This window comes from Patella vulgata, chromosome 6 (genome assembly GCF_932274485.2).
Source record: "Patella vulgata chromosome 6, xgPatVulg1.2, whole genome shotgun sequence".
NCBI classification, from domain to species: domain Eukaryota; kingdom Metazoa; phylum Mollusca; class Gastropoda; family Patellidae; genus Patella; species Patella vulgata.
Window position 1 is genome coordinate 28,129,945 of NC_065884.2, and position 23,544 is coordinate 28,153,488.

General features: G+C 33.1%; 1 protein-coding gene across 1 annotated transcript; it reads left to right on the forward strand.

The window, feature by feature from the left end:
- Nucleotides 1-12,080: 12,080 nt before the first annotated feature.
- Nucleotides 12,081-18,711, forward strand: LOC126824328 (major vault protein). Its single transcript, XM_056101728.1, has 8 exons — nucleotides 12,081-12,286; nucleotides 12,320-12,341; nucleotides 13,886-14,054; nucleotides 14,838-15,033; nucleotides 16,664-16,787; nucleotides 17,506-17,735; nucleotides 18,059-18,184; nucleotides 18,583-18,711. Exons 3-8 carry the CDS (start codon nucleotides 13,909-13,911, stop codon nucleotides 18,709-18,711), a joined length of 951 nt encoding a protein of 316 aa, XP_055957703.1. The 5' UTR covers nucleotides 12,081-12,286; nucleotides 12,320-12,341; nucleotides 13,886-13,908.
- Nucleotides 18,712-23,544: the final 4,833 nt, after the last annotated feature.

Genomic DNA, 23,544 nt, shown 5'->3' on the forward strand with positions numbered 1-23,544 from the left:
AGAGTTGTTTGGTTCAATTTTGTGTACGTAAATAAATCAACGATTAGTTTTAAAATTAATTAATAATGGTGCCAAAAAAAAATATCAATCTAATTTTTCTTTACTCTTGCAATGAGACTCGGTATGTCCAGACTTTTGACAGTTTCTACATATACGGGTATACTGTTCTTGTCTGATAGCCTAATTTTACTTTTTCCACATTCGCGGTATCCCCAGTGGTTTCATTCCGTTCTACCCCACTAACCCCTGGGTTACTATATATGGGGGGGGAGGGGTGGAGACACGTTTTCAAGTTATCCGCCCTTGATGCGTTAATATAAACAGCACATAATAATACGAAGACTGGACGTTTATATGCCCCTTTTTAAACGTGACTACAAGTGTGGTTCTCGATATTTTGCGATTTGGAATACAATTATCAATTTATTCAAACAACACGTTATTATTAGTTCGAGTAGTCATATTAAAACACACACAATTATCAATTTATTCAAATAACACTTTATTATTGGTTCGAGTAGTCATATTAAAATAAACACAATTATCAATTTATTAAAATAACACTTTATTATTGGTTCGAGTAATTATATTAAAACAAACGCAATTATCAATTTATTAAAACAACATTTTATTATTGGTCCGAGTCGTCTTTCTGTTGGGTCCGAATAGTCTTTTTGTATGGTCCGAGTAGTCTATTTGTTTGGGCTGAGTGGTCTATCACTTGGTCCGACTGGTCTTGAACCGAGTGATCTTTGGTCCGAGTGGTCATGGATTCTTGTCGTAATTGTACTTGAATTTCCTATGCTGTCACCCCTAATACGAAATGATATCTTCCGCAGAGTGACGTAACCATCTTCCATATTGGTATTTTTCTCTGGGAAAAGTTTGTGATATTTCAATTTTTCAAGAGAGAACTTGTTTTCATCGTTGTGATAATTAGTTGTGCAATGGATTTTATCGAACAGGAGTTCATTACAAACACACAGGTAAGTTTATAATAACCAACGTTAAGTAGTTTGTTCATAATCGAAGAAATCCGTTTAAAATTTACGATGAATCAGACAGTAGCCCAAATTACAATAATTTACAATCAAATTTTTTCAAAAATCCCAATTATTTTTCTCCCGGGCTTACCTAAATTTCGTTTCATCTTATATGGCTGAGTTGTTAAATTTATGAGTTACCCTATATTTAGATTTCAATGGCATCGGCCAAGTCGTTTAGAAGACAGGGACATATTTTTTAACAGCGTACGTTTTGTCGCTCATACTGGTTCTGGCGAGGTAAGCAAGGTCTTATTTTCTCACTAAGATGTTCATTTACATTGTTCAGGCTTTCACAGGGACTGACACACGACCGTTTAGCAGTAAAAAGTTGCCCAGTAAAATTTACTGGGAAGTGGAATATTTTTCGATAGGAAGGTTCCTAAACGTATAGGGCGAGTGTAATGAGACCTACGTTCAGAGCTGAACTATTTTTTGCCCTGACGGCCCGAGTCAGATGTTTTCTTCGGCTTTGTTTAGGTTCTCATTCTGGACCTGACTTTCCAGAATTTAATTCTCTCAATCCCTCGAACGGTAGCCATCAAGTAAACACTAGACTTTGTTGACAAGACCATGGACCTTATGATACATGTATCCTAAAATAATCCTTATAAGGTCCAAGGTAAGATATGTGCCAGTTGGGAAATGAAATGAAATGGGGTTTAACGTCCTACTGTTCTGCTCCTAAACTGGGCCAATGAAGACGGGCATACGCCATACAGTGTGCTATGAGGGAAATTTTATAGAATGTATAGAATTATATGAGCTTATTGTTTTTATTCATTATTTTGCAGAATAAAGAGGTTTTCATTCCTGATAAACCAAAAGATTCATCAGCTAAGAAAACACCAGAATTTATCAGAAATGTTTGGGGTAACTTAAATTTTTATAATTTAATTTTCAAAATATTTCTTCCCAATATCACATTAGCCATATCAAAACCATGTATTACAAAAACCCAAACCCTGCATCTGTTGCAGATCAGCAATGTGATAAAGACTAGATATTCCACCATACCTAAATGTAAAACCAGGTTTATGACAACTATAATATTATTTGGTTGGATTTTAGGATCAAGTGCTGGAGCAGGAAGTGGTGATTTCCATGTATATAGAGGGGTTAGAAGAAGAGAATATGCCAGACAAAAATTTAATGCAGAAAAAGCTAAAAGGGTTTGTATTTAAATTGTTTCAATGGCATTTATTAATTGAAATGGATACCCACAATCGAATGGGGCTTGATAAACAAAACTTCACTTATTTTGAGACAGATATATAGTAATTTTTATACGCTCACATTGAAATGTGGTTGTATATTGTCGTCACCCCCGTCCGTCCGGCGTCCGCAAGTTGCTTGTGGACGCTCTAGAGGCTAAAGTTAATATCCGATTGACTTTAATTTTATACACAGTGTTTAAGGTCATGAGACAAAGAAGCCTATTGATTGTCAGCAATTTCTGATAATTACTGCCAGAGTTATGGCCCTTGATCACTTTGAAAAATCTTGTGGATGCTCTAGAGGCTAAAGTTAATATCCGATTGACTTTAAATTTATACACAGTGTTTAAGGTCATGAGACAAAGAAGTCTATTCATTTTCAGCGATTTTCGATAATTACTGCCAGGTAAATGCTCTAGAAGCTACAGTTACTATCCGATTGACTTTAAATTTATACACAGTGTTTGAGGTCATGAGCCGAAGAATCATATTGATTTTCAAAGATTTCCGATAATTACTGCCAAAGTTATGGCCCTTGATCATTTTGAAAAATCTTGTGATGCTCTAGAGGATAAAGTTATCATCCGATTGATTTCAGATTGATACACAGAGTTTAAGGTCTTGAGACGAACAAGTATATTGATTTTCAATGAATTTTTATGACTTGAAAAGCTAAATATTTGTATACTAAACGTTAGCATGGGGCAGAACTTTATAAAAACCAAACAAATTCTAATGGTTTTCTGATAATTACTTAATGAGTTGTTACTCTTAATCAGATTTTAATGTATTATAAATGTTTCATTACCGAAAAAAGTAAAAATATGTGACAACTCTTGTTGACTGCCCGGACGATGTAACTGCTGTGGGCGTATGTTTCATTGCCTGGCAACCCATCTTTATTTCTGTGAAGGATATGGAGGCGAATTTTGCTGATCATAGATGTGTCCGACTATTCCTTGATTTCAAACTGTCAAAGAGTTCTTTTATGTGAACGTCAATGTGAACACAGGTGGTATTTGTTGTTTTCTTTCGTCTCATCAGAACGATTAGCCTCCACTCAGACTGGTTTGGAAAATCTCGGCCATCAACATATTTCAAACTTGTGATGTTCTTCTCAGGAGTCCTTTGCCCTGACAGTTCAGCTACCATGGCCCCTAGGTATTACACACAGGATGTAATTCTATAGACTAAAATTAATGTAAATTTGTGAGTTGTGTTTCTACTTAGATCAACTACAGAATCCTAGTCGAGACTTCACTCAGAGATAATTATATTTCAGAATATTGTGTCCTTTGTTGTATGTTAAACATATGGAATGTACATAATGTAGATGAAGGGTGGGGTGGATAGTGGCCCTAGTGGAACCATTAGTGCAATAAAGGGATAATGATAAACATTTCTTCCATATATATATATATACATGTATATTTATGCCTTTGCTTTCTGTCATTAGATGGCTAGATAACAATATTTTGGAAAGTAATTCACTTATTATCTACATGTACATTAATCGAAGGAAATTCGATGCCCATTTTCTTACTCTAATCCAATAAAATATCTGCCGAAGAGGATAATGTTAATACAGCTCTTACACACCAGATAATATTTTTTATGTCATGAAATAAATTAGGAACTGTTATGGTTAAAGGGCTTATTAAAGGGAATAGCAGGACTAACTAGAAGGTCAATTCCTTTTGGTCACCATTCAGTCTCTTCGTTTCATATGATTATCTGTGAAAATTTAAGATGTTAAAACTAATTAGTTATTTAAATGTCATATGATCGCAATGTCTAAAAAACCCAAAATAGTCCCCAAAAATAAAATCGTCCATACCCGAAGGATTCTATTTCATCACTTTTATAATGTAAACAAATGGTTGGTATAAAATTGTTGATTGGGGATAGGATCATTTATATTAAGATTGAATCTAAGACTTCTAAAATTATATTGTTTTTGATTATCTATGAGTTTAAGGTTTTGTTAGACCAATTGATTTTTCATGTAATGAATTGGGGACAAGATCTATCTTTTTGTGACATTATGGATTAGTATGATATGAAAAAAATGTTGACACAATGGTGGAGTTTCTATAATTGGGTTAATATTTAAAGTAAAATATATTTTGTATCAACAGGAAGAACTAGATGCTGAATTTTCAGAAAAAGTAAAGAAGAACCAAACCGAAGCAGAGAAAAAAGCTGCCAAAAAACGTGCTAAAAGGTAATATGGTGTAGACTTTATGTAAACAACACACCAGTCAAAATTTTGACTCTTTTATTCAAGTGAGAAACATACATTTGATCATAGTACGTGTTGTGGGATTGTAACTTACAATCCCTAAATGTTGCCTTAAATGGAGCAGTCAACAAGATTTTTAATTCAATCCTATTGTCACAATAATAACACTAAATTAAGATGTCCATTAACTGAGTCTAAATAGCAAATTTTCTTATCATGGACTGCCATGACACATTGCAGTTACATGTACCTGGAATGTCAGCTGTATTTATACCAGTTTGAGGAACATTTTCATTACAACATTTAGGAAATTTTACAAGCCTTTGTGGTTCACATCGCCTGTGCCAGGGACTTCAAATAGCCTCCTATCACTACACTGTCCGTGAAACGAAACCTGTTTGTGTCATCAAATTTCTATTTCTGCAAATTGATTGTAAAGAAATAGCCTATGTTATAGTTATAGCTTAAAATATTAGTAGTTAGAAATGATTGTAAAAATTGCTTGACAGAGCAAGAAATGGGTAGGCCTATCAAGACATAAAAAGCCACAAAAAAAATTCATGAATATCATCATTATCACAGCTTCATATAGAAGAATAAATCCATAAATAATTATGCTGAAAATATTGCTGGTTCCAATGACTGGAGATTTAGCGACCATTTCACAAACAATAAAAGGTAACTTTGCAAGCTTATTGTCCTTGGTTGATTCATCAAATCAGTATAATCAGTTAATCTGGATTTTATGTAAATTTTGATACCACAAACTTTATTCTAGATTAAAGAAAAAGCAAAGACAGAAAGTGGCAAAGAAAATGAAATCAGGAAAACAAGGTAGATGTCATTTTATTTTATAGCTGAAATATATTTAAATAAGAATTTTTTTTTTTGAATGGTAAACGACATCAACATCTTAGACTTTCATGATCTACATCATGTAAGAGGGGGTGGGGGAATGGTTAAGGCGTGCGCGTTGTATCAGAACGTCGGTCATTGAGTCAGTTGGCATGGTTGTGATCTCCTACTTGTACGTGACATGGAGTAGGGTTGCCTGTCCAACTCGTGGGTTTTCTCAGGGTCCTCCGGTGTCCTCTCACTAAAGGCCCGTATGCGCAAGCAAATTATTGATATAAAATTGAACCACATTATGTTAATCCAGAAATTACCTAGTTTGTGTTGAGTGGATGTTAATCTCTCACATCATGTAAGGATCCAAATCTTTATAAAATATAATCTTCTGGAATATTATGTTTTCTATATCTACAAAAAACTGAAAGAAAATATAGTTCTAAAAAGTTATAGAACATAATTAGAATGTGGGTTCTAGTGAATACTTCCAAAAATTGACCTACGGTACTATTTAAAGTGCAACATTATTTAGGGAATCTGGTGATGCATGTCGGTTTAATTATGCCAAACATTATATAGCCTATTTACCTTGTATGTAAGTTTAGCTTAATATATTAAGCTGTTTGGAAAATCATCGTCAAAATTGCTTAACATGATTATGTATCATACCTATGGAATTGTAACCTATTGTTTACCTGTAATGATTAGTATCCTGATAGTGTGACAAACATTTAGTAAAGCAATCTTATAGATATGGTTATCCAGAATCTAGTGTAGTCGTCAGTTTGGTAATGAAACTAATCTTTTGTATTTCTCTGAAAAATTAGCAAATAGCTACAGAGAGTTGCAAGGGTTAAAGATAAACATTTGTAAAATATATCTTGGGTGTTTTAATAGTTCGATGTTATACTTGAACATGTGACTAGAGGATGCTTGTATATTTTTTTAGAAAAGGAATCAGAGGAAGAATCTGAAGATGAAGATGATGAAGAAGAGGATAAACAAGATGGTATTATGAATTCCAATGATGTGAAAGATGATGATTCAAGATTAAGTATTAATACAAGAAAAGACAATTCTAGTGACTCAGATAATGACAGTGATTCTAAAGAAGTAAAATCTTGATGGTGTTACACTATGAACATGTGTATATTGTGTACAAACTTGTCATTTTTAATTTAAATTGAAAATAATCTATATACGTTCAAAGTTCTTTGTACAACTTAATATCAATTGCTCAACATTAGAGAACAAAACTATCATCTAAATCCAATTTGAACGAACATCATTCAATTCTTCCACTCCATCTGTGAATAGTTATATGTATATCATCATCAATACATCATCATTGATTAACTTTTCAATAACTACGCATGTGAGTTATATTTCATAATTCTTGGATTTTTTTCTGTAACTAGTATGCTGTAACATTTTGATTGGTCTGTGGCATTTATAGCAGTATGGCATATATAAAGTGGGTTTGATTATAGAAGTATAGACTTGGGATTATCTGGATGATCTGAATGGTAGACAGATTCAAGTATAAACATAAAATGTTGAACAGGGTTCCGTTTCACAAGACTTATGTATATGATTTCATTGGTACATGTATATAAATTTACAGAAAATTCTATTTAATATTACTATAAATTATTGCAATGTCTGAATTAGTTGGTGTAGCAAACTAAAATTCTGTACTGTTATAGCAATAATTGTAATCTGATCTCAGATATTTCACGGAGAAATTATATTAGTAAAGCATTATAGTATAGTGTTTTCAGTTTGCTAATCAATTGGCATGATTGAGGAACAAAAGATCAACTGATCTCAACATCTGGGTTTAAAGGAGCTAAATCTCAATTCTTTGGCACCTAGAAATGGACACAAATTCGTTGCAATGCATATAATAATGTAATGTGAATGTATATAAACTGATTTACATTGAATCGTTCTATTTTTACTGTAATTTCTAATCAGTTATGTTTGGCGATATACGCGAAGACTCCGAAGAGTCCATATTGAATGACAGTCTTTGGCGTCTGGTTATTCCAGTCTACACCAGTGGTATTCTCCTGTGGGATATGTTAAGCCTTGTCATTGAGTTGCTTCATTACAAATGACACTCAACAGAATTCTGGCATGCGATTCATGTGTCAATTTTAAAATTTTGATTTTGTCTCAAATATTGGATATCAGAAGCCCAACTTTTGCAATGTCAAAGACTGTGGATGATATTGAGTTAGAGACTTGCCTCCTTTAATAGGAATAAAATATAGCAGAGTAATTCATTATGGTTGTTGTGGTGTGTTTGGCAAGCATGTTTCTAGCTTCAAATGTATAAATTATTATTGTCCTCCGCCTTTCGAAAAAAGCAGGGGACTATTAAAATGGGTTCGTCTGTCTGTCTGTCCGTCACACTTTTTGGGACATGATAACTCCCTTTCTAATTGAGCTAGAATGTTCAAACTTGTGGTGGTATTTGTTAGGCCAATGCCTTGATGGAGTTCGAAGATGAACATTTTCTGTTTAGGGTAAGCAGAGATAACCAATTTGATTAGTTGATGCTTTTGGACACGATAACTTTAGTTCTAATTAAGTGAGAGTGATGAAACTTGGTTTATAGTTTCATTACATCAATACCTTGACTAAGTTCGATAATGAGCATTTTCTGTTCAGGGTAAGCAGAGTGATAAGCAATTTGATTGGGCAAGACTTTCGAACACAATAACTTTCAATCTAATTTCTTTAGAATGTTCACACTTGGCGTAGATGTCTACTAGGTGAATGCCTGTATGGAGTTTAAAGATGAGAATTTTCTGCTTCGGGTAAACAGAGATAAGCAATTTGATTGGTTGATGCTTTGGGACACGATAACTTTAGTTCTAATTAAGTGAGAGTGAGGACACTTGGTGTATAACTTTATTACATCAATACTTTGACTAAGTTCGATAATAAACATTTTCTGCTGAGGGTAAGCAGAGCGATAAGCAATTTGATTGGTCGAGACTTTGGAACACAATAACTCTCCTTCTAATTGAGGTAGAATGTTCAATTTTGGTGTAGGTGTTCATTAGGTGAACGCCTTGATGGAGTTCGATGATGAACATTGTCTGCTTATGGTAAGCAGAGATAAGCAATCTGATTGGTTGATGCCTTTTGGCACGATAACTTTGGTTGTAATGAAGTGATAGCGATGAAACTCTGAATATAGATTCATTATATCATTACCTTGACTAAGTTCGATGGTGAGAATTTTCTGCTTAGGCTAAGGAGCGATAAGCAATTTGATTGGTCAAGACTTTGGAACATAACAACTCTGCTTTTAATTAAGGTAGAATGTTTAAACTTGATGTAGATGTTCATTAGGTAAATGTCTTGACTGAGTTCAATGATTAACATTTCGAGCGGAAGCTAAGCAGAGCTAAGCAATCTCATTGGTCGATGCTTTGGGACAAGATAATCTTGATTCTATCAGATAGAGAGTGATGAAACTTAGTGTATAGTTTGATTGCTCGATACTTTTGAAAAAAATAAATGTGCAATCAATTAATTTGTGTCATCTATTTATTTTGGGATTTCGACGGGGAATATCAGCCTCACTGTTGTTTAGACATTTATTCACATGATAAGCCCATAATCAACTCTCTGGATAGTAGACCATCAAATATTAAAAGATTAGATAATACCCGCCATATCTGTGGTAAAGGGTAATATGTCAGGAGACTGCTGATAAAGACTGACAATCAAGACTGGATTGCGAGAGTAAAAGACTCAGTAGGAGATTCTCTATTTATCATTGGTGAACAGAGTTTCCATCTGACATGGCTATTACTTGTTAGGACTTCAAACATCCATAACTTCGCTCAGAATAAAGTCATTTTACTGAAATTTTCGAAATATTGATTTTTCATTATCTATTTCTTAGCAATTATATTAATAGCAAGAATGACCAGCTCTTTATCTATAATCTTTAAATGCTCCCTAGATCTTTTCTGCTTATTTATAATGATATAAAATAAAGTGTTTGTATGACAAATATGAACATTTATTATGAGGCACATTTAAGTTATTTAGTAATTCCTATGTTAACTTGACATACATGTACGTAGTTCACGCTCTATTTAGAGTTGTGCGTTATACATAGTCCTATAGGTGTTCATGTTGATTCGTGCATAGAACTATAGAAGACTGATCAGGTTGGAGATTACAATTTATACCATTCATTGATTTGGTCATAAATACCCCCAGAAATAAAAGCTGTTGATCCATTTCTTAATTGCATGCTATAATAACATAATAAGCTCGATTATGACAGTATTTACGAGCCATGTGCGTCACGTGACATATCCGTCATTACAATAAATAGTATCTGATTGTACATGAATATGACGTATAAAAGAAAAGATACGCCCAGTTGTTGATTTTGCCAGCTATAGTATAAGGCAAGAAATTGCTTCCTCGGTCGGTCAGCAATATTTGATGTAAGTATTTGTAATTTTTACTATCTGTTCTTCGTGTTTGACGTAGTAGTTTATAAATTTGGTTATTATTTCACAACACGGCTGCGTTTCTTCGTCATGACATGTTAACTGCGCCGTTTAAATTGGGTTTTATAAGACGTTTCGGTAGAGCGGCCTTGAACAAAATTATTGACATTTTGTACCGGCTTTCGTACTTAATAATTATACCGACTGTAAAAGTACATTGTTTACTGTTGACAGTATATACGTGGTTCCAGTATATTTATGAAATTTATTTCTATTTGCATTTTTAGCATGCACGTACATGCTTATCCTTTATTTGCGCAAAAAATAAAAGTATTTATCCAACCTTGTCAATATATATGGCTGTTTTATATATAAATGGCTGACCTATTTTACGAAAGACGCGACTATTCATAATTAAATAGATGTAGATATACTAATTGAAGGGCGTTGTGGATTTTTCAGCCATATACGTAGACGAACAGTAAGAAATAGGTTATAGTGTATGGACCTACCCGGACGTTTATGAAATTTATGCGACATAAAATTCAACTACGGACAAAAACCTACATTAAGTTGTTTACACGTGGATAGTTTTGTTTACCAGTAACTATAGGTACAATGTATTTGTCGATTTAATCAATAACATATAATCACTTTCCATTGATCTTTCATAACAATTATTTTGTGAATGTATAAGCACGACATTGAATTCTCAAATAGAATGTCAAATATAATAGCATATTGGTCTAATATCTTCTTCCTGTATGTAAATATTTGCCAACAATATTGCATAGTCCTTGATTATTTAGATTACTTTGACTTATGTCGTTGAAAATGTTCACATGTATGCAAACAAGGGCCAGATGACCAGTAGATATTATGATATTTGTAGGGTTTATTGTCTGGATAATAGAGGCAATTAAGTATTTAAAAAAATGAAAAAAAAAATACAGCAACACATTTTGAAACCCTATTCACAAATAGTGGAAAATCTCGAGACAGAAAAAAAGGCATCGCCTTAGATAAGAATTCACGTAATATGTTCGGTACGTTTTATAATCCAAATGCATCTGTGTCAGCTAGGTACCCAATCGCAGATGTGACTGGATCCATGCGTCCAGATAATAAAAACAACGCATGATTTTGATTATGCCCTGGATACGAAACAATCAAGAAGTACGTATTACACCATAGAACTGTTATATACGATCTATGATTACACCTTAACATCGATCTATTAAAGGGGGCAAATTGGTTCATATGTTTGTCGAATCAATGTCATCATAAATTAATTTTGAGGCTTGTATGTCCCAAACTGCCAGTGAAATGTGTAAAAAAATTACAGCTATAAAATGCATGTGTTCTACCCGCACTAAGTTTTAATGCCCAAATCGCGGCGTATCTTTTACTGGGAGCCTAGCAAGGTATATAGGCCTAGTCATAGGGTGGGACGAAAAACCAATTAAGGTCCTGTTTATAAACATTTGCATGTACGTAAAAGAATCACTGGCAGTTGGAATTCAATATAAGAGGGGAAAATGGCCCCATAGCACACTGCATGGCGTATGCAAGAGTTGGGTCCAATAATTTGTACAGGATGGGGTTTGCCAGGTTCCTGGTAAGGAAATTTAACAGTTGATCGACAATGCATGATCATGACATCTCCAAATTACCCAGGCACGCATACACATTGAACTTTTAAGAGAGAAATCCAACACCCGTTTGACGCCAATTTTTATTATGAATAAATATAGGATCACATTGTGATTCAATTTCGCATTAATGCAAATTTTGCATTAATTTTGATATCACATTATACCATTATCTCGCGCTTTGAATGCCCATTCCACCATCTGACGATGAGGGATCAAGCACACGACCGTGACACTTTTCTCAGAATGGTGTTGTTTTACATTCATTTTATGTAGCTGAGTTGGGGGGGGGGGGGCTCCTCCCTCCGGATCCGCCCTCTTAATTAATTGCCTCTTGATTATCCCACAGAAAGGTAGGACGTTAAAGGCGTCGTCTTAGGTGATATATTTTCAATTTATAATCAATGTCTATATTCTAAATAGAACTCACGATTGACCTTAGATAGCCCTTTCTTTCTTTATTTGTTTGTTTTTTTTTTCGGCGATTGCGACATATCATGAAATCCATTTCCTGACGTACGGTGAATAACAACCACCAATCAAATCGCCTCACAGTATATTTCTCTCGTTTTCATCATGTGCTCGAAATACATTTGACCAAGACACCTTTTCGAACAGCACAGCAAAATTTACCATATAAATTATAGTTGTAAATTTCTTGGTTTAGTTAGCGAAGGTTCTCCATGTCTGCAACTTCATAAACGGGAGACAAAGGAGTTTGATACGGAAATCATCAACTGGCTCAAAAAGTACGCCGGCTGTGTAGCAGACGACGCCATTTTTTCTAATCGACAATTGGTCGATAGAATTTATGGTCATTCTGTAATAATAATTAATCGGCCGTATCTGTGGTAATTATACTTACATTTTTAATGGAAGCTTAATAATTGTCTTATCCGCCGTTTTGCTCCACTCGCTATTCGCGATCTTTTGAGTAAAGCGTGTTGTAACTCGTTGAAAAGGAGCTCGAGGCTAAATAGTATAACTTAAACTTTCGCCAGGGAATATGCAATAATTTGATCGCGATATACCATTTTAGAACATAGTAATACCTTGTTTCTTTCTTTCCTCCTGAATATTAGTTTAGTATTTAGAATAAATTGAACGATATATAATTATACTGGGTTACTAAATTGATATGTCTTGATTTAGTATGTAATTGTAATCTTGAAAGTGATAATAACGGTATGTTTATATATTACCTTATTTTATAGTGACTGTATATTTCACGGTGGTCCTTTTTACCGCGGACCAAATGCTTTTTACCGCCGACCAAATACTTTTTACCGCCGACCGCATTGTAATGACTTTCCACCGTAATATAATTACCGCCGACCAAATACTTGTTGCCTCCGACCAAATGCTTAATGATTCGAAATGAAATGAAACGAAATGGGGTTTAACGTCCTACTGTTCTGCTCCTAAACTGGGCTAATGAAGACGGGCATACGCCATACAGTGTGCTATGACGGAAATTTTGCCCGGGGAGCGGCACTGACAAGGGGGAACCACGCTTAATGATTCCTTGTTACCGCCGACTATTTTACGGTTGTTTTTGTTTTATAAAAAAGAAAACAACAAGAATGTTATTTTTTATTTGCGGTGTAATCACGTACAACTGTCGAAAAAACATTCATATATATTTTAAAGAATATGGAAGGACAAAACTACAATTTAGATATTGAAGGGCAAATAAAAAAAATATCAACATTGTTTCAGCTACTGGTTATAAATAAATAACATTTTAGGCCTATCTTCTATTAGTGCGAGGGTTAGGGTTAGGGTTGTCGACCATATTTATATATAATAAAATCTATATTTTTATCAAACTCTGTGTATTTAACCAAATCTATTTATTTGTCACTAATAATTTAATTAATTTTATATAGTCGGCGGTAACAAGGAATCATTAAGCATTTGGTCGGCGGTAACAAGTATTTGGTCGGCGGTAATTATATTACAGTCGAAAGTCATTACAATGCGGTCGGCGGTAAAAAAGTATTTGGTCGGCGGTAATTTCACGAAGGTCGGCGGTAAAAGTATTGGTTGGCGGTAGTCGGCGGTAAGAAGTACCACCCGTATATTTCATTAATTACCTGTGTATTTATTACTAGTACTGTGCAGTGGGCGCTTGAGTCTGGGCCCTGAATTCGTCAATAGGCAGACGAAGTGACTTATCTTCCTACCGTAACCTATTGACGATAAGTCACTTCGTCTGCCTATTGACGAATTCATTTACTGAATTTTATTCTTCCCAGAATTTTATTCTTCCCAGAATAGTTTTACCATTAACCATCTTTTCATAGTATTGTGGATCTGAATTGGCTTTTCATTTTGTGTGTAACAATTAATTATTTAACAGTAATAATATGTCTTACTTTTGTTTATCTTGCAGCAATAATATAAAAGACAATCACAATGTCTGTTCCTCAGAGACGACAGGGTGGAGAGGATTCTCTATATAGAATCCCACCCTACTATTACATACATGTATTAGATCAGAATACAAATGTTACCAGGTTAACTATTGGACCACAGACTTATATCCGACAAGACAATGAAAGGTTTGTAAAATATAGATATTTTTTTTTTCAAACAAATAAACATGCTACTTTTAAAAATATGAAAGTTAAACATAATTTTATTGATACATGTATCCTTAAATGAGAAGACTTCATACTTTGCTGTTTAGTGTCCATTTAATTAAATCTCTATACCTTAAATGATGTATTCTTTAGAATATAATGTAGACACCAGTATACTCATTCAAAACTTATGATTATTTGAAGCCAATCTGATTAAAACACAGGTCCTATTTCGTTTCGGTTTTTTATAGTTTTAATTGCCTTTACAACACTTGGATCTGAAAGAGCTGTTATATTACCAGCGTTTTGGTTGATGTGAGGGATAAGCCAATGAAACAGTCTGTTTTGGTGACTTCTTGGCGTGCCATGCACGGAACTGTGGGTAAACCACTAGAAACACCCAACACTGATTGATTAATCAATGTCTGATGTCATAGGGTCAAAAGCCTATCTTGTCAGATCTTCATGTAGTGTAGGCCATCGAAAGTATAAAAAAACGAAACGAAATGTAGATCTGTATTTTAATCAGATTTATTTGAAGCCTGAAAGTATGACATTTCTAATGAACAGGAAAAAAATGAAATTATAGTTTAAAAAGCATGTATAGAATACAAACTGTTTAGTGAAAATTAATGTTTCCAACAGATGAACAAATTTATAGATAATAGTATAAGATATAAATTTCAATATTATTTTTGCAAATTTTGTCAGAGATTACACTATCATATACATGTATTTTAATTGTCTTAATATTACTTATAGAATTGTTTATGGACCTGAGAAAATGTTGGTGGTGCCACCCAGACATTATTGTGTAATAGAAAACCCTGTTGTTAGAAATGCTGATAATGAAGTAGTCGCAGATAAAGCTGGACAAATCAAACTCTATCATGCTGATCAAGAAATACGTCTAGCTCAAGAACCCTTTCCATTATACCCAGGTGAAGTCTTAAAACAGGTAAATATTGACCTTTTCAAATGGAATGTAGTTCATGGAATAAAAAATTAGGGTGAATTAAAATTTTCAATCATTTACACAAAATATTGAAAACATTGGGCAGTTCAAGATAATTAACAGCTGGTATTTCTAATGATAGTATGATATTAAAATGCAAAGTTAAGCTCAAGGCAAAACGTTATGACGTATGTAATACACAGTTTTTACAATGTGGTATAATGATTCATGGCTTGTTAAAATGGTCTACTAGGAAGTTATAGATTAACCAAGTCTATTGTACATTCATGTTCTTTACAATAGACAGGTCCACATTTCTATTATACGCCCACATTTTCATGTGGACATATTATGCTGTCGCCCCCATCTAGAAGCCGGACCTCCGTCCACAATTTGTTTGTAACGGTCACAATTTTTATCCGATTTCAATAAAACTTAAAATATATGTCTATCCCCCCAGAGATCTTGGTTATTGTCAATATTGGCATGTATCGGACCATAACTTAATGGATTATGGCCCCTGATTGTACGAAAAATCATGTTTTTAGCTTGTGGACACTCTAGACATCACAATTTTCATCTGATTTTGATGAAACTTGAAGTACATGGTTATATCTCAAAGATCTTGGTTCCTTTCGATATTCGCACATGTTGGATTGTAACTTCCTGAATTATGGCCCCTGCTTGTACGAAAAATCACGTTTTTAGCTTGTGGTCCCTCTAGAGGTCACAATTATTATCCGATTTAAAAACCGTTCAAATATATCACTGTTACACCGTAATGTCGGTTGAGTTCGAATTTTGTGAAAATCGGACCCAGACTGACAGACAAAATGGTTGCCCCTCGTATGCAAATAGTGTAAACATATGGTATATCAAGGTTGTGGACCCTCTAGAGGTCACAATATTGACCCGATTTCGATGAAACTTGAAATACATATTTATAACCAAAAGGTTTTGGTTCCTATCGATATTTGCGCATATTGGATCGTAACTTCCTGAATTATGGCCCCTGATTGTACGAAAAATCGCATTTTTAGCTTGTGGTCCCTCTAGAGGTCACAATTTTTTTATCCGATTTTAAAAACCGTTTAAATATATCACCATTCCACTATAATGAAGATTGAAATTGATTTTCGGTAAAATCGAAACGAAACTGCCCGACAAAATGGCCACTCTTTGTAAGCAAATTGTGGTAAAGTACGTAATACGTGGACCCTCTAGAAGTCACAATTTTTATCCGATTTGATGAAACTTAAAATATATGTTTATGTCCCAAAGATCTCAGTCCCTTTCCATATTTGCGCATTTCAGACCATATCTTTCTGGATTATGGCCCCTGATTGTACGAAAAAATCGCTTTTGTTTTTAGTTTGACCTCTGTTCATCTCATGCAAAATGTGGGCGTATCTTGCCTGGCAACCGCTGGTTATATATTGTATAGTTTATGTATATAGTATACATGGAACTGAATATTGATACGTTCTATTTATGTTCCAGTCATTGATACCTTTACAAACAGATTTATTTTTACATTTGTAATAAAGAAAGCACTATATCAATAATTGGTTATAATTTTCAAAGATCAGTTGTTCAATTTTTTATGTCAAATGGATAATTTTATCTATTTTAGCCTGTAACCCCATTGAAAATAGTGCCAGCCAATGCTGCATTGAGATTAAGAGCTATTTTAGATTTTGAAGATGATGCAGGAGAAAAGAGGATAGCTGGTGATGAATGGTTGTTTGAAGGCCCAGGTATTTAAACTGTTTTTTGAGTTGTGTAACAAAACCTACAAAAATCTTGTACCTCTCTCTTTTATTGATAAATTATGATTTACACAAAAAGGATTATACATCATAGGCTACATCATGGGCTAGTAATGCTGTCGACAGATTAGTTCTATAGATTTATTTATCCAGTCTTCAAATTACATGTAATTTACAGATTTTTTAATTGTTTAATCTTTGATTAGGATTGCATCACATTTACCAATGTTGAAAAAACAAAAACAATTTTCGTTAGAATTCACTGATTTACACATATTTATTTATTGCCTCTAGACTGCACATCGTGTACACACATGGCTACAGGATGGTCAATAAATTATTGGTTCTAATTAACTAAACATTTATAGGATGATCATTAAACTATTGGTACTAATTAACTATAATAATTCTAGGATGATCAATAAATTATTGGTACTAATTAACTATAACATTTATAGGATGATCATAAAACTATTGGTACTAATTAACTATAACATTTATAGGATGATCAATAAACTATTGGTACTAATTAACTATAACATTTATAGGATGATCATTAAACTATTGGTACTAATTAACTATAACATTTATAGGATGATCAATAAATTATTGGTACTAATTAACTATAACATTTAAAGGATGATCAATAAATTATTGATTCTAATTAACTGTAAAACTTACCTGGTGAATTTATGTATTATTGTAGGTACATATATTCCACGAAAGGAAGTAGTTGTTGAAGAGACTATCCGTGCTACTATTATTAAACCTAATCAAGCTATTAGACTGAGAGCTCGTAAGGAATGTATTGATAGAGAATTGGGAAAACAACGAGTTACAGGTGAAGAATGGGTTGTAAAAAAGACCGGGGCATATTTACCTGGTGCTTATGAAGAAGTTGTTGATGTTGTCAATGCCTATGTATTAACAGAAAAGGTAAATCTCACAAGAATTAGCTTATTTTCTCTTTGCTTAAAAATATTAGGGGTTTGACTTTCTGAATTGTCTAAAGAGTAGTGTTTATTGTAATATATATTTTAATATTATGATGGGTCTAAAGGTGGAAAGAAATTGAAAATATTGGCTTTTAATGTAGGTTTCTCAAGCTTCAGTTTCTGGTCAATCTAAAACAAGACTGGCATGTTTAATCTTTCAGTATGAAGAATAACCTACTCATTTTTCAATATTGTTTACATACAATAAATCACAAAGTAATACAATGTCAAAATGCTAATATGATTTTGTTTGTCTATTTGCAGAAAGCCTTACACATGAGAGCCATCAGAACATATGTTGATGATTTTAAAATTACCAGAAAGAATGGAGAAGAATGGTTGATTACAATGAGAGATACTGAAACACATATTCCTAATGTTTATGAAGAGGTAAGAGAATTACTAAATACAAATGTACTTTGTATGTACTCTACTATTCTTGTTAACATCCTAGAGGTCACAAATATTATTGGATATATCATGTTTTAATGAGAGTAATCAGCCACTTATTCTAGAGTTACACACCTTGATAATTTCACAAAATATTATCATCCCTCTAGAAGATTAAAGAAAGAAAATCTGTGTCAAAGCATGTGGTCCCCCCCCCCCCCCCAACCGAAATCCCAAAAAGTGTTGGTGTGTATTTGCTTGTGTTAAAAAAACTCATTATAATTCCTGATAGAAAAAAAAAGGGAAAAATAATCAAAGAATTATTCTATGTGCCAGGCTATAGATTGAACTGTGAATACATGTTAATATAGATTATACTTTATATTATTTGTTTTCAGGTTGTAGGAGTAGTTAATATTACCACATTAAATAATCGCCAATATTGTGTTGTGCTTGATCCTACAGATGATGATGGCAAACCACAACTTGGTAAACGTAAGCTTATCAAGGTAAATGCTTATATTTAAAACTAAGGTGTCATATACCTATAACAATAGAGATTATTTTAATGCAAACTCAGTCAAGAAAAGTTTCAATAATTCCCAATGATTGGTTATAGTTTTTTGCTGAACTGTGACCTTTGTTTGCTTTAATAGGGTATTATTGTTACAGTAAGTAGCATCATATTATGGATGTATATACGGCCCCAGATTGTGTTAATGGTTTGCACCATGATGCAGTCATTGGACAACAACATCAAATTAATTTTTGTATTTTTCAAAGATTATAACTTAAATATTCTACCAATGTTCATTGAGCTTCATTTATATTACAGGGTGAAAAAACTTTCTTTTTAATGCCTGGTGAAAGCTTAGAAAAGGGAATTCAAAATGTTTATATTCTTGGTGAAGATGAAGGTTTAATTTTACGTGCAACAGAATCATTTAGAGAAGGAAGTGATGTAAGTATAAATGTTATATTTGTAATACAGTATGGCCAAATTCTATGAGCAGCCAATCGTCAACAGATGATCTACTCAAAAATAACTTTATGTAAGTCTGGAGCAAAAAAACATGTTGGACATTTATGTTTCCTTTTTAAATTATATGAATTTTACAAATAAAATTCTGGATGTAAGATAAGCTGATCACCTGTCTAAGTTTGGTTGATGTAGAATGTGGTCATACTCTGTGTTGGTTATGGATAACAGGTAGCATCTAGGTGGAGAGATTATTAAAACTAGTAAAGCTTTCTTAAAATAAAAATAAAAAATGAAAAAGAAGATTGAATTCAGATAAGTGGAAGGAAAAAGAAGTTAAATTAGTGGTAAAAAGAGATCAGTTGTCAGTTAAAGAAAATTAAATAAGATTTAAAATGTTGAATTTAAAATATTAGTCATTTCACCGCCAGAACAATTAACTTAATCCTTACTTCAAGAGAAATTATTATTACAGCATATTTATAGTGCGCCCTTTCATGTAACATATTCAGGGGCACTTTACAAAGTGACAATGTAATCATAAATTAACAACAAGATTATGGACATGTTAACGATTGTATACAGAGTCAGTTAAAAGCCTGATTAAATAAATGTGTTTTAAGTTGTTTTTTAAAAGAATATATAGAGATGTACAACATCTTAAACTAAATGGTAGATTATTCCCTAAAAAAGGGGCTTGATAACTAAAAGATCGCTGGCTAAGACTATAAGAAAATTTTAAGAAAGCTTTATTTGTCCTGGTTGGTACAGATTGATTTGTTCATACACTACATAGAATTGCAGACAGAGAGTTATGCCTTAAATATACGTAAGTAATGAGTGATTATGAAAACAATCTCCTTGTATTTAAAGGAGGGACCGCAAATAAAAAGACGTAAGCGTGAAGAACCAGCACCTGAGGTAGCCGCAGCACGACAGGTAATTAACAGATTGATGTGGTACATAATGATGCTGTAGGATAACCAGTTTTTATTTTCTCCTGAACATGGGAATTTGAATTATATCACCATCTTTTATTTTCTTTTAAGTTTGTAAAATCTTGAATGCTCTCAACATAAACTCAAATTTCATCTTGAGAGCATTCTTCTAATTATGAAAGCGCTCATGTAATCAGGCTTTACATACATCTTGGAGACTAGGATAGTAATTATATCGTGCTTTGAGCAGAGTTCATTCACCCAGTCATTTCCATTTTTTTTACTTGGTTTATACTTTAATTAGTTCTTTTATATGGTTTAGAAAATGTTACTTTTAATCATACATTTATCCTTAAGAATCTAGACAATTCTGTGACAATGCTGATTGATAAAAGTTATATTGCTATTCTTCGTGAAAAGTTATATTGCTATTCTTCGTGAATTTAGAACATCCCATATATAAGCTTGTGAGTCTATAGACATACTGCTGAATAAATACAGTTAAGTACCACCACCAGGTATTAGTATATATTTTAATGCCTGACAACCTATATTTATAGAAAATATAATTGTTATTTCAGCTTGAGAGAAAACCTGGAGACAGATGGATGATTCGTGGACCTAAAGAATATGTACCCCCAGTCGAAGTTGAAGTTATTATGAAACGACAGTCTATACCTCTTGATGAAAATGAGGGTATCTATGTCAGAGATGTTAAAAGTGGAAAGGTAACTTTCTATATTATAAAAATGAAAGCTTTTCATTTGAAGAGAAACATTTCTACTGTGACCTGATGTATTTAAATTCAAATGATCAGAGACCTAAAATATTTAAAATCAAATGATCATAGCTCTAAATGGATCACATAAAATTTCTTTTTCTTTATCTCTGGTTTTTATTTTTACTAGGTTCGTTCTATAACTGGTGTAACGTACATGTTAAGTCAAGATGAAGAGTTATGGGAAAAAGAGCTTCCACCTGTAGTAGAGAATCTATTGGCTCAAGGAAAAGATCCGCTAGCTGACAGAAGTGATAGAAATGCACGTGATTCAGCTCTAAAAAGTAGAGATAAGACACGAGTTGTAACTTTCCGTGTTCCCCACAATGCTGCTGTTCAAATTTACGATTATAAAGAAAAGAAAGCTAGGTATGATAAAATGCATATTTTAATTTGACAGTTGATTTTTTAAGTAAAATCTTTATAAATTTTTAAAATCTCTCTTAAAAGGAATTTTGGTGAAATACATACAACTTGCTTTAAAAGTACCAAATCCAAAATACTTATAAAAGTACACCTTTTCTGCTTCTAATTGAAGTTGTAGAATATCCAAACATGGTGTATGGGGTTAAGCAGAGATAAGCAATATATTTGTCAATGATTTGGGACATCAGCTTCTCGACCAAATGCTTTTAATCTTTTATACCTTTTGGATTGTTTTGCTATTTTATGCACAATGTTTTTAATGAATGGACAAAACAAAGTTTATTATGAGTTATAATTTAGTATTATATTCTATTTTTTAGAGTTATTTTTGGACCGGAATTGGTCATGTTAGGACCTGATGAACAGTTTACCCAGTTGAGTTTATCTGGTGGCAAACCCAAGAAACCGAATGTCATTAAATCTCTGTGTTTATTGCTGGGACCAGATTTCTGCACTGATATTATCACAGTAGAAACAGCTGATCATGCCAGACTTCAGTTACAGCTGTCTTATAACTGGTAAGATTGTGTCTTATTTTGTCAGGGATGTATATAACAATACATTTGATAAACTTTTATAAATAATTTAATATTAAACAAAAAATAGCCTTTAGAAAGAATGGACTATTTATGTACAGTACCATGGCAGACATTAATAGGAATCCACAAATAAGCTTCATACTTTTTAATTGGTTTCCTAACTTTTTCTTAGGCATTTCGCTATCACAGACAAAGCTACACCAGAAGAGGCAGCAAAATTATTCAGTGTTCCTGATTTTACTGGTGATGCTTGTAAAGCAATTGCTTCAAGAGTTCGAGGTGCTGTAGCTCAGGTGCAATTTGATGATTTCCACAAGGTATGTTCTTAAACATTTCATCAACTGGCATCTGTCACACTCAATAAGATTTATTGATAAAATACAAAAATGTTGGTTAACAAATGATTATTACAAAGTCGCACTTCACCATTTTATTTAGAAAATACAAAAAATGACTTAAAGAACATTCCATTTGGATAGTGGTATTAAACATACAATTGAGACCAATATTAGGTCTGATATAATTTTTAATGGCTAATTGATCAACAAGTAAACTAGATGTTACACAATTCAACATATTTTACTTTTCAGAATTCTGCAAAGATTATTCGATCTGCTCTGTTTGGTTTTGATGATAATAATAAAGTACGGGATAAGTTCCATTTCCCTCAGAATAGTTTAGTTATTACAAGTATTGATATTCAGTCTGTTGAGCCTGTTGATCAAAGAACAAGAGATTCATTGATGAAATCTGTACAGTTAGCTATTGAAATCACAACTAACTCACAGGAAGCTGCTGCCAGGTCAGTTCACAAAATATTCCAAACATATTTTTTCTTACTAGGACAATATAAACCATAAATGTATTAATTCAAAGTTAAAGGAGCTAAACCTCTAACTCAATATTTCCATAATATTCGAAATTAAAAACATGAATTAGAATTCAGTATTGGTAAATTTCAATCAGTATTGATATTGTTATCTTGCCGTGGAATATATGATCCTAATATCCAATATTTAAGACACAATTAACATTTTATAATCATTACATGTGTCGTGTATTCTATGGTTTCGGGTGTTATTTTGTAATGAACAAATAAAAACATATCCTACAACACAATGGACTAAGCAGGAGTAAATGACTGCTGTTCAATTTGAACTGTTCCATGTATTTCACCAAACATAATTGATAAGAAATTACAATATTTTTTCCCAAATATTGAATATAAATCACTTTACATATATTTATATTACATTAATATGTGCTTTTAGAACCATTTTCGTCTATTTCATGATTCCAAAAAATAGAGCCATACATCCTTTAAATTAAATGAAGATTTCAATGTTTGGATAGACTTGTAACATTAAATTTGGAAATAACATGATTTTCCATGTTGGCGTGAAATGCAATCCATTAAGTAATGTTTAAATAATTTCTTACAGACATGAAGCTGAACGTTTGGAACAAGAGGCTAAAGGTCGTCTTGAACGACAGAAAATTATGGATGAGGCAGAAGCTGAAAAATCTAGGAGAGAACTGTTAGAATTACAGGCTCACAGTGCTGCTGTTGAAAGTACTGGTCAAGCTAAAGCTGAAGCACAGTCTCGAGCAGAGGCTAATCGCATTGAGGGTGAAGCTGCCGTCGAACAAGCTAAACTTAAAGCACAAGCCATGAAAATTGAGGCTGAATCTGAATTAGA

Excerpts from the sequence above, each read along its gene's own strand:
- LOC126824328 (XM_056101728.1), top strand. The coding sequence starts at position 13,909 with ATGTCTGTTCCTCAGAGACGACAGGGTGGAGAGGATTCTCTATATAGA. Across the intron at positions 14,055-14,837 it reads ATCCGACAAGACAATGAAAG|AATTGTTTATGGACCTGAGA; the intron begins GTTTGTAAAATA and ends TATTACTTATAG. Across the intron at positions 16,788-17,505 it reads ATGGTTGTTTGAAGGCCCAG|GTACATATATTCCACGAAAG; the intron begins GTATTTAAACTG and ends GTATTATTGTAG.